The sequence below is a fragment of the Andrographis paniculata genome, unplaced genomic scaffold, assembly GCF_009805555.1.
Source record: "Andrographis paniculata isolate CXL003 unplaced genomic scaffold, ASM980555v1 Contig75END, whole genome shotgun sequence".
In the NCBI taxonomy this organism is placed as follows: Eukaryota; Viridiplantae; Streptophyta; class Magnoliopsida; order Lamiales; family Acanthaceae; genus Andrographis; species Andrographis paniculata.
In genome coordinates, this window is record NW_026137612.1 from 1,441,949 (window position 1) to 1,455,666 (window position 13,718).

The following is a 13,718-nucleotide window of genomic DNA, read 5'->3' on the forward strand; positions in this document are numbered from 1 at the left end:
TTTAAATAATAAGTTTGGATAATTAGTTAAAATTTGTTAGGATAACAACTAATCTAACAAAATCTAGATTTATGGAGATAATAAATAATAAAATATGTATAAAATTAGGGTTTTGTATATCTATATATATCTAAGAGATTAAACCAAAATTGCTTTAACAAAAATTATTATGAGATTTTCGGCCAACATTGCGCAGGTTCCAGAAAACGGCGATCCCGACCAATCAGAAATTTTCAAGAAGTATTCGTAATTTGTTGCTTTTTCAAATGTTGGAATTATTGGTTCGATAGTTCGACCAGAATGACAAAGTTTTTAGGTTTGTTTTTTTTTTTTTTTTATCTTAAATTTTCTTAAATATGTGGTTTTTTTTGGTTGATTTAATAATGATTGAGCATGTTCATATGTATTCTTAAAAACTCTTATATTTTATTTCATTATTGTGAATTTTCTATTTTTGGTTTGGACAACGCGTGATTTTTTATTTTATTTTTATTTCTTTTATCTTTTTTAAGGGTTTTTATGTGATAATTTTTTTTTTTCGTATTTTATGTACTCATATGATTTGTTATCGTTCAAATGAAGTGATTGATTTTCTACGTGAAAAAATATCATTATCTCTTCTATATATTATTTATGCATATAATTTTTTATCATTCCTTATATAGTAAAAATTTTATAAATAAATTTGTTTTTGTTTACTTATAAATTTTAAAGTATATGAAAATTTTTACTAATCAAATTTTTTTATCCCATACTATGATGCAAAAAAAATCTTTAAGAAAAAATAGAAGAGAAAGAAGAGAAGTAGAAAGAAAAAAAATCAGGTATAATATTTTTTGTCTTTTTATTTATTTATTTTATTTTATTATGTATAATAATTTTATTAAATTAATGTTAATTTTCTACTAATATATTCTTTTTTTTATTATATATTTATTTACAAATTTATTTAGTTTCTAGTATAATGTTCTAATACTTTATTATTATTGTATATGTATTTTTTAAAATTATCTACTGTGTTATCTTATTTTTTATTAATTATTTTTTATTTTATTTTTTATCTCTATTATGTTTGAGTTTAAATTATAATATATATTTATGAAATTTTGATTAGCTTACTTAATATTTTTATTTGATTTAATTACAGTATTTTTTTTATAGTTTATTTTTTATATAAATTAATTTTTAACTATTTTCATACACAATTTTATTATTAAAATAAAATTTATTATTTAAAATATAAAAATTAAATTAATATCATAAATTCTATAATTATCCGCTCGGGTAATAGGCTAGTACATAGATACATAACACATACATAAATACATATATACACATTACACGATATAGAATATATATATATATATATATATTTATACTTACCAGCGCTATATTATTATTACATAACACCTATTTTAATTTATATACTGTATTCGATAATTGAAAATAAAAGACGACAATAATAATAAAATAATTTGTTTACTTATAAGATTTTAGGTCTGATTTTACTATTTCAACTTTCTTTTCCCTCCAAAAACATCAAATCAAATACTTCATTCTTATTTATTTTATTTAACTAAAATCTAATTTTACATTCAAAACATCACATCAACAACTATTTCAATTTAAAATTTTACTGTTCAAAATCAAAACCTAAAACCAAAACCTCACAAGTCACTTAGAATATAAAAACACATATTTTTTAAAAATTTAATAATAATTTTATGGTATATTTTAGTTTTAAATTAGAATTATTTTTTTTGTTAAGATATTATAATAATATTAATAAATAATATTATACTAATATTTATCACTTATATATTAATAATAACAATAATATATTTTTAAGAATTAATCAAAATCTCTTATTATCCAGAGAGATTTTATGCAATATAATTTTTTCATAATTTTTCAATAAAATCCAATAAAAATAATATATTTTTAAAATTTATAAATTGTTTAATAGCATAGGATTTTAATTTTTTAAAAAATTTAGATTAAATACCTTCTCTAAATTTTATTTATTTATTTATTACTGATACGATGTTTTACACAAGAACTTATATTATATTTCTAATAAAAAAAGTACTTCATTCGTCCGCTTCTAAAGATCGCATTTACCTTTTAAATAATTATATTTAACATTAAAAATATCATCATATTTGTATAATTTTTTGTACAAATATCCTTCTATTAGTATTATAAGACACTAATGAAAGTATTTTTTCAATTTTTTCTTAATCTGTACTATATTTTGATATAATAATTAATATTTAAATATTAACAAATAAAAAGTAAATAGGACTATTCGAGCCGAATAAAGGAAGTATAAATTTCACGGTAAAAAAGGCTAGAAAAAAAAATAGGGTTTTTATTGTTTCTATTATTTAGGGGGTGTATTCAATTGATATTTTAATAGATTCTTTTTGTATTTTAAAAAGTCTATGGATTTATGTGGATTTAGAAAATTTGATGGATTTTAGTAATTGATTTAGATGAATTTCTACAAATTTGATTGAATTTTTATGGATTTTGTAGGATTGTAAAATAATTTTTTTATGAATATATTAATTATATGAATTTATATCAAACAACAAATTTTATAAATATAATAAATAATTATTAATAAAATAATATTTAATATTAATAAATAATATATAAGTAAAATAATGTAGAAATATTGTAACATCTGTAATACTACTATATTTTAGATTATTAATTTTAATTTTATAATGTTAGTATTATATTATCATTCAATATATTAAATTAGTTTTTATATTTCTTTATTAGTTATTATTATTATTTATATAACTTTTTTATATAAAAAGTAAATACGTATATAAATAAAATAAAAAATATAATTTATGATTTTTAAAAAAATATTAAAATAAACCAATAAATATAATTTAACGGGTTCAAGAAAAAATATATATTTAAATATCTATTTTACAATTATCGTAATGATAATATAGTGTATTCAATAATTGAAAAGAAAAGACGACAGTAATATATATTTATTGTGATAATAATATTTTTTAAAATCATATTTATAATACAAAAATATATATTTTAAAAAAATTCATAATAATTTGCTAATATATTTTAGTTTTAAATTATTATTTTTATTAAAAATTATAATTATAGTAATAAATATTATCATATTATTGATCACATATACTACAACAATAATAAGAATAATAATAATAATAATAATAATAATTTTAAGAATTCATCAAAATATGTGATGATGATGAGAGATTATTTCTTATACAAAATCCATCGACTTTGAAAGTCTGGATTGTTGAATATCTCAATATTTTAAAGGACTTTTAAAAGTCTAGATTGAATACCTCAAGATTTTAAAAGACTTTTAAAAGTCTGGATTGAATACTCTAGATTTTAAAAAGACTTTTAAAAAATTTTGATTGAATACATCCAAATTTTAAAAATCCTACAAAATCTATATTGAATACACTCATTTAGTTTACTATTAATTAAATAGTGCAGCATGTTCTCATTCATTTTTATGTATAGATGTCTAGTTTTAAACTTACCAAATGCCAATGTTTTTTATGATTCACCACTTTATTCATATGCCTAAGAGAGCATCTCCAACTATGCTCCATATCTGACGTTCTAACACCATTTTTGCCGCTGAGCTGCTCCAATCCAGCGTCATTCCCAGCACCAAGCTATTTTTTTTTAATTTTTTTTAAAATTATAAATTTAATTTTTATTTTTTAAAATTTTTAAAATTTTATTTTAAATTATAAAAATAAAAAGTTGTTTAAAATAATAGAAAAAATTGAATATTTGAAGAATAATAGTAAAAACTAGAGTTATGATTAAAATAAAATTACTGTAATAACTGCATATTTAGAATTAAAACTAGATAAATAAAGATAATGAGTTGGAGATGGCATAAGATATGTCCGTTACTATTCAAATGAAAGTGACCTCATTGAGAAATAATTTGTTTACTTCTATCACACGCAAGTGTGTGTTTTTTCATTTGGTGTGGAATTTTTTTTTTATTTTTTTTAATTTGAATTTTGTACTAAAATAACATATAAATAGATTTTTGTAAAAAAAAAAAATGCAAAAAATGTAAAATTCAATTAATAAAATTTGAGGTTTAAGGATAAAGAAACACGTTCTATTTATAAGCTTCACATATATTTATGTAAACACGGACATAGTTTGCTTTTAACTTTTATACATCTATTTATATTTTTATATATATTTCATCAGTTTCAAATTAAAAGGAGCAGTTGGGGTTTTGTAGAATTAAAATATAACAATAGTATTTTATTAATTAGTAAAAATGAATAAAAGTTTTTAATATTTTTGTCTTTTAATTTTATGTATAAAATAATTGTATATGTAATGATATATGTAACTTTTTCTAAAATATGAAGAATATACTTTGAAATAGGACAAACGAAAATAGTAAAAGTTGTACTTTGAATTGAGACGGAGAGACTATATATATATATAGATATTTATATATTTTACATATCACTATATTTTATTGTTATGTACTTTTTCATTTGATTTTTATACATAGATTAAAATAAATTAGTATCTTATAAATATATAGTATAATAAAATAATATAATGTCTATTTTATCCTTAATATTAAAATAAAAGTATTATAAAAAACTAAAAAATAGAAATATTTTGATATTTAGTTGGACTTTTATTAAAAAATAAATAAAAATTCCTATTTGAACATACTAAATAAAATAAGAAATTTACTTCAATGAGAGTATTACATAAAACAATATTAATTTAAATATATTAGAAGATTACAAGTGAAACTAATAAACGAAAATGCTCAATTCCTCCGATCAAATATAATAGTCTTATTTATTATTTTTATCCGTCCCAAAACAATAGTCTCATTTTCATAAATACTCATATCATCATAAAATTATCCATATTTTTTAATTATTATTACACAAATGCTATTATTTTTTACACTAATATACTCACAAGGGCAGTCACAAGGGCACTCTTTTACTTATACTTTTTACCAACTATCAATATAATATCAATATTCCTTAAATCTCGTGTCCAACTCAAATAAGACCATAGTTTTATAACGAAGGGAGCATAAAATAAAAAATCACATGGAACACAATATTCAATCCATTTATTAGTTAAATTCTCAAATATTAATTAAATTTTGTACACAAAATGCATAAAAGAAGATATAGACTAAAATATCTTTGAAAATACATTGAAAAGAAAACAAAATAAGATATCTATAATTTTACACAAAATATAAAAATATTTTATCATCGCACAAAAATAAACCTATTAACCGTGTATAATACTCTATCCGTCCTTTAACAATCTATCTATTTTTCTATTTTTCATTTTGGTCTGTCCCATAACAAAAGTATCAATTTCATTTTTTTAGTAATTGTATTATTTACCTAACATTACAGATACCCTTCCAATTTACAATATATTACTAATAGAGTTAATTTAATTTTTTTACCTTTATTTCTACTTTATCCCAATATAATACTAATATTTCTAAAACTCCGTGCAAAAAATAAATGAATATATAGATATAAGACGGCGGAAGTAAAATACAATAAAAATAAATACATCGATTTCAAACAACAAAAATAGAAAATGATTATTCGAACCAGAATACAATCCAATAAAATTTCAAATTAAAACCAATCAATCAATCAATCATCCGTGTCCGAGTAAACGGCCGGAATACTTTGCTCATTTCTAAAAAAATTCCGAGGATCCACAGCAGTTTTCACCCGAACCAATCGATCAAAGTTTCCCTTAAAATACTTAAACCCCCAAACGCTAGCCTCCTCATATGTCGTCATCCCTCTTGCATTATTCACTCCTAAATCGAGATCCCGATAATTAACATACGCCTCCCTCGGATTCCTCGAAACATAAGGAGTCATCGAACTATAAAACCTTCGACTCCATCCCATGAACCTATCGGCCTCGTCCGCCTCGCCCTCGGCCCAATACAAAACCGACGTAAGTTTGAAAAGATTCCCCGCCCGATGAGGAAACGGAATCGAAGATTCCGGAATCTCCGCCATTCTTCCGCCGTAGGGCGTGAAGATCAACCGCCCCCGTTCACCCTCGGGTCCGGACAATAATCGCCACATCATTTTGAGACCATGAATAGGAATCGGGGATTTCACGTAATCCGATTTGATCTTGAGGCTCATTAAATTGGGTTGTGATCGACTCAGTAAGGATTCGATCGTAGCATTAGGATATCCACTTAGAATAGCCGTTAGGACAGTTGTTTCAATCCATGTCATTTCCGTACAGTCCTGTCGGGAGAATCCCAATTCCGGGAACCTCTCGTGCATCAGCGCCGCCAATTTGTCGGCGCCGCCGCCGAGGTAGAAGGAAAAGAACGACGACAATATAGTCGTCGTCCCGTCGCTCGAATTCACTCTCGCCGCCGTCAGCCAGATGAATAGATCGTCGTCGATCCTCGGGGCGACGTGTTGCCATCGGTGGACGAGGTACGTCGCATTTTGCTCCAACGTCCTCTGCGTCGTGCATGTTGTGATTTTCTCGGGCACGTCGACTAGTTGCACTTTCCATGCGGTGATCACGCCGAAGCTCGCCCCGACCCCGCCCCGAATCGCCCAAAACAAATCCTCTCCCATCGCTTCTCGATCGAGGATCCTCCCGTGAACATCGACGATTCTTGCATCGACAATGTTGTCGGCTGCTAAGCCGTGTTTTCGCATCATGAAGCCGTAGCCGCCCCCGCTTATGTGCCCCCCGACCCCCAAAGTTGGGCAAAACCCGGCCGGGAACCCTAAGGTGGGGCTTTTTTCGGCGATTTTGTAATATAAAGAGCCAATGGTCGCGCCACCTCCGATCCACGCGGTTTTTTCTTCAACGTTGATCGATATTTGGCTAAGGTTTATCAAATCGAGGATCATGAAGGGGACTTTCGAGACGTAGGACAATCCTTCGGCGTCATGGCCGCCACTTCGGGTTCGGATTTGAAGATCACTTTGTACGGCGCAATGGATGATCGGAGGGATTTGGGATTCTTGATCCGGAGTTAGGATCAATAAGGGTTTTGGAGTCGAATTCGTCGCGTATCTTAGGTTTCTTATGGAGAATCTTAGGATCGACGGGTAAGATGAGTTGGTCGGAGTGTAGACATGGCTCGAGATTGCGGTGAAGTTCTCGAATTCGTCGTGGAGACATTCGAGGAATTCGTCTTGTTCATCGGCGGCGGCGGCGGCGGCGGCGATGTAACAATATGTTATAAGGAGTGAAAGGATGAAAAAAGTCGAAGTTTTCATGATGTTTGATGTGTAACAAAAAAGATTGTGTTAGTTTATGTTGTTATTCCCTTGCCTTGGAGTATGTATTTATAGCCTTGATGTCGAATTGGGGTTCATTTGATAATTATTATTTAAGTAAAACTAAAATAAAATTTATCAAATAAATATATATGACATAATTTTTATTTCTTTATTTTTTTTTTCTTTCTAATTATTCCCATGACTATACTTTGACTAATATTTATCGTAACACTAAAAAAATAATATATTTATAACGGAATTCCGTCCCTAAAGTTCACTTAGCTAAAGTAATTCAATTCCTAATTCTGTCTCTAATGTCATTAGTAACAGAAAAAGTAGATTTAGAGACAAAAATATTTTGTTACAAAAATGATTTTTTTTTTTGTAGTAGTGTATAATAATAAAAGATGGAAGTTGTCCCTAAACCCTTTTTGATTTGGTTTATTAGATTTAGTTTCTCGCATCATAAAAAATAAATAAATAAAAGACAGAGGCTTTGTTTGTTTTGAGAAAAGTTAATATACTACATATTAATTATTTTATATTATCTACATAATTTTTTATATTTTATATTTTAAAAAAAAAATTCTTCAAATCAAAATACAAAACAAACACACCGGAATTTCCCTAAATAATGCCTTTTTTTTTTTTAATAAACAAAAGTTAGTTACTAGCTTCTTGTTTTTTTTATATATACATATTTAATTCAATGTATTATTTTTAAAAGATAATATTACATTTTTTTAATTTAAAATATATAAAATACATTTTTTTAAAAAAATGAAAGAAAAGATATAAATAAAAAATGTAAAATTATGCTTATTTTACATATATATTCACCTAAAAAGAAATATTTTTGCTTCTTGTTTAATATTACAAATATATAAATATACACACTCACAGTATATGATATATATTTTTTTAAATCAATTTTTAAAAGTAGATTTAATACAAAATATTAATTTGTATGTCATCAATATGATATATATATATATATATATATTTGACTATGTCTATTTTTTTACTATGCAAATTTATATGATTGTCTATAAGAACATAATATTATTTTTTACAAAATATCACCTTACCAATTAAAATAATAGTTAGGTCAATCTTAATCAACAATTGATTATTTTTTAATTAAATACTAGTAATTAGATGTCATAGGTTTGAAATACATTATTGATTATTGAATAACCTTGAGATTATTGATTAATTACTAGTCCTATTACATTAAAATAATATTCTAATTGTCATGCTAAGTTAGTGTATCTATCATAACCTAATGAAAAAATCAAATAACATAAGCTTGTTCATTTGTCAATTTTTTTTACTATCCAATCCAATTTTTTAAAAGATATATTCTCTCTCTTCATTTGTTTTTTTATATGTAGATTTAATATATTAAGATGAATTTCTTTTATAAAAATTTTATAAATTACTCTATCCGTTATCTAATTGTATGCTCATTTGACCGGACACGGATTTTAAGAAAAATATGAAAAAATTGAAATTTTTACTTTTTTTTTAAAAAAAATAGTATTTTTTTACTAAAAAAGGAAATAGGAATAAATTTGGATAACAAAAAAAAAGTAAAAATAGATTTGAATGACAGAGGGAGTATATAATTTGAACTCTATATTTTTTCTTTTAAATATATATTTTTTTCTCTCACTAAACATCCATCAGATATTCTTTTAATATCAAATTTAAATAAATATTCTCACATAAAAAAACATTATGACATTGTTTGTAATATATTATTTAAAGTATACAAATATTTTTTCTAATTAAAAGTAAAAAATACAACTATAAAAAAAGAAAACAAATACATTGAAGTTGGATAGAAGTGATAAAGATTATATCGACATGAATGTAGATATATATATTTATAAAATGTTACATTTAATTCCAAATAAAAGAAAAAAAAAGGATAAAATATATAAAATAAAATTACTGACTGAACACAACTTATTCTTTTCGATTTTGATTTTAAATTTTAGTTTAATTAGTTATTTAATTTCAAAATTTTATGAGATGAAATAATTTGTTTTAATAGAAAATTGCAAAATAAAATATCTAAAACCAAACCGATGAACGGGGCTAAATTCATTTATGTTCGTGTTTTATAGTTGTATTTTGTGTTTAAATAATTCGTGTGTTTATTTAGTATTTTAGTTTGAATTTTTTCTTTTTATGTGAAGTACGGTGAATTGTATTGATAATATAAAATATAATATTTTGTATTGAATTATTATTTTTTTTGAAAAAAATAAAAGTATAAATGCTATTTAAATTAAAAATCATATCAGCAAAAAAAAATTGTTTCAATGAACATATCCTATTCTAATTGAACATAATATTTTAAATATATAGTATATTTTATATAAAATGATATGATATATATATATATAAATAAATAAATGAAAGAAAACTTCGAACACCTAAGAGTTTGTTTTATACAGTTTAAATTTAAATCAATATTATTAGTTTCTAATAAAAATATATTATTTTTCTCATAAAATATTATATCAAAATATTATTTAAACAAAATTTTATATCAACATGGATGTTACTTGCTGCTATCAATCATATGTAATGCTATGGAGCTTAATTTTATTTAGTCGCCAACAAAGAACAAATAGAAAGAAAGACCAAGAAATATGACTTTGTCTAATTTAAAACATACACAATAATTGTGTCTTATACTACTAATAGAGCGATATATGTATAAAAATATTATACAAATATAAAAATATTTTTAATATTAAATATAATTGCATGAGATGTTGGATGAACAAAAATGACAATATGGACACAGTAGATAAGACAGTGAAAATATTTATAGCCTTAATGTCAAATTGAATGTATTTTTGTCGGTTTGATAATTAATTTTAAATATATATATATATATTCTAACTATTATTTAAATAAAACTAAAATAAAAATTACCAATTGAAAATTATCCACAATTTTAAATATATTATTTTTTTAAATTCAAATGAATATTATTCATTGAACAGTTTCTAATAAAAATATATTATTATTTTTTTTTTCAAAATATCAAATCAAAATATTATTTAAACAAAAATACTAAATCTAACGCTCCATGTTACTTGCAATCCTATGTAGTGCTAAGGGAGTTAATTTTGTTTAGTTGCCAACAAATAATAAATAGAAAGAAAGACCATGAAACAAGGTTTTGACTAATTTCAAATTGAACAAACTTAATATTGGTTATCATTTTTTATTTTTATTTTTATTTTTCATTTTGGTTATATTCAAAAAATAATTATTCAAATTAGTTTCATACCAAACAAAAAAAAAAAAAGTTATAATTTTTTGTCTCACGATTAAAATATTGATGAAATAGACTGACATGTGGCAAATAATCTTGAACAAATACAATCGTGTTAATAACACAGACGTATTCTTTCAATTCAATAATAAAAAAATTTAAAACTTCAAAATTTTATAATCTTCTATCAAATAAAATAGATTAGCGGGATGAATTAGTCTACAATCCACTATAACCTGAAAATAATTCGATTATTTGTGAACTATTTCACAGTGGAAAAAACTAAGATTTTGACAATCCGACCCAACTCACCAGGTGGTAAGCCAAGTACTTCAACCTACAAGCTTTTGAAAAATATTAAAAAATATATTATTTTTATATATTTAATATATAAAATAGTTATATCTTAGAGTTTAAATGATAAATATTTCAAAATAAATATCTAACATAAATTGATTCAAAATTTTGAATATTAAAATATTTTAAAAATTATTATAAAATATAATATTTCATTAATCTCATATAAGTATATATATATTTATTTATTTTTTCATTACAAATTATGAATATTAGTATTAAACAATTCATTCCGTTCTTTCAACGTTGTATTTAAGTTGCGATTTTAAAAAAATAATATTCCCTCCGTCTCATGTAATATGAAAATATTATTGTAGAATATGAGATTTTAGGTAAAATATAATTAATAAATAATTAAGAAATATATTAGTAAGAATAATTATTTTATAATAAAACCAATTATAGATTAAGATGATAACTAAATAATTCAATTAAAATTATAAACATTTTACATTATAAAATTTAAAATATGATTAAAGTATATAATTAAATTTTCAAAATAGAAAAAGAGAAATAATGTAAAACGAACGAAAATAGAAAATGTAAATATTTTTTGTAGGACAGATGGAGTAATAAAAAATACAAAATATTTTATTTGAAAAACTTCAAATACTCATTATACAAGCCAAAAAGTAAAAAAAAAAATAAAAAAATATAATAATAATTCAAATACTTGTTACAAAAAGTCAAATATTCAATTTAAAATAATATATTTTATATTTTGACATAATAATCCATACTGCACATAAAAAATTGTTTCAGCTAAAAATAATTATAAATTAATATTAAAATAACTAATGGTTTAATTAAAGTTTAAATATTAAAATAACTAATGGTTTAATTAAAATTTAAAAAAATTATAAAATTTACTTTATGATTACAGTGTATAATCATATTTTCAAAAAAAAAAAATGACAAATTATATAAGACAGTTGAAATATATAATATTTTTACCATTTATATAAATTAATATTTAAAATATTATATTATATTATATTATATTGTATTGTATAATATATATTATTTATATATCATTTGATAATAAAAATATATAAAAATAAATAATTATTTTAAATTTTATAAAATTGTAAAAGTAATAAGTGAATGTGATATAACTGAGTTTCAAAGAAGTAATTTGAATATTGATGTAAATATAATGTGAATGAAAAAAATAAAAGAATAATAGACCGATTATAACATATGATTTAACAAAATTTTATCAAAATGTTATTTTTTTGTTATATTATTATTTGCAATCAAAGAATAATTTCCAATGGATAAAAAAATGTTTTTTTTTTATGTTATTTTTTATTATATATATTTTAAAAATGAAACACAATCTAGATTTAATATTGCTGAAATAGAAATAGTAAGGGTGTGATTGTTTCGTATTTTTGTATGAGATTTTTATTTTTTTTATTTTAATTTTTTTTTAAAGTAAGGCATAAAAAGATGTGTTCTAAATATCGAAAAATAATATTTAATATTTAATGTTATTTTTTGTAATTGAATGAAAAAAATACTATATAAATTATATATAATAAAAAATTGTGTTTGATTGGGCAAACAAACCCAAAATATAGATTTCTTTATTTTAAAAAAAAAATCGATAGTTTTTACTATGTAATAATTATGAATTGTTTATGTAAAAAATTGTTTTTTTTAGAAAAATATTGCATTCAAATTATTATTAAAAAATTAAAACCAACTTTAAAGAAACATATTTATAGTATTTTGAATTTTATTTATTTTGTTTAATGAAATGTGTATTCTGCTGTTATTATTAGTTTATATATATATATATATATTTATATATGATAAAATAATATTAAATGTGATGTAGTGTATGAAAATTTCAACTATGGTGTGTTTGTAAAAAACAAAAAGAAAATAATAATAAAATAATTCCTTAGTTTATACGTGATGTTTAATTTAAACCAAAATATTAAATATACACACATATATTTATATATATCAAATATGATATATTTTACTAAAATATTATATATAATATATCTCTATTTAAATCTTCTAAACATATATTTTCTTTAAAAAGGAAGAAAAGCATCAGTAACACCCAACTAGTCCAATTTCTTAAAATTAAATTTCAAATTGCACTTATTTTTTATGCAATATATTTTGAACTTGATATTTGATTTTATTTAGTTTTGACATTTCAATATTTAAATGTTTGTGTTTGCAATGTTTGAGTAGTTCAAGCCACCATTTCGATAAGAAAATAATTTGAATACACACATTTGAATTCAAAATAATAATAATAATAATAATAATATTATGTTGGATTTGAAGTCATATATTACGTCGAACATATTATTAAAGTCATCGTTTTATTCAATTATATAATTTAAGTGATCTAATTAATACTCCTCCGTCCCAATAGAATTGTCTTATTTTTTCAATTTCGTCTGTCCAAAAACAATTATCTTAATTTCTTATTTAGTAATTGTGATCCCTACTTTATAACAAAATTATTCTTACTTTTCCAAACTACTCATAATTATTACTCTAATATACTTTTTAAAATTATTCAAAAAGTAAAGGTATTTTAGTCTTTTACCTTCTACTTTATACCCACTTCAAATTAAATACTATTATTCTTTAATTCTCGTACCCGCTCCCAATAAGACATCTTTTCTGGGATGGAGGGAGTATAATTAATTATTGACTAAAGGGCTTGATTATTATGAAATAAAAGTATAACTACCCACGTATAA

The 13,718-nt window shown here is 22.5% G+C and overlaps 1 protein-coding gene across 1 annotated transcript; it reads right to left on the reverse strand.

Annotated features, from left to right (window-relative positions):
- Window positions 1-5,625: 5,625 nt before the first annotated feature.
- Window positions 5,626-7,347, reverse strand: LOC127266364 (tetrahydroberberine oxidase-like). The gene has a single exon (XM_051296582.1). The coding sequence runs from the start codon at window positions 7,323-7,325 to the stop codon at window positions 5,706-5,708; it is 1,620 nt and encodes a 539-aa protein (XP_051152539.1). The 5' UTR covers window positions 7,326-7,347; the 3' UTR covers window positions 5,626-5,705.
- Window positions 7,348-13,718: the final 6,371 nt, after the last annotated feature.

Coding starts and splice junctions, on each gene's coding strand:
- LOC127266364 (XM_051296582.1), bottom strand. CDS start 7,325: ATGAAAACTTCGACTTTTTTCATCCTTTCACTCCTTATAACATATTGT.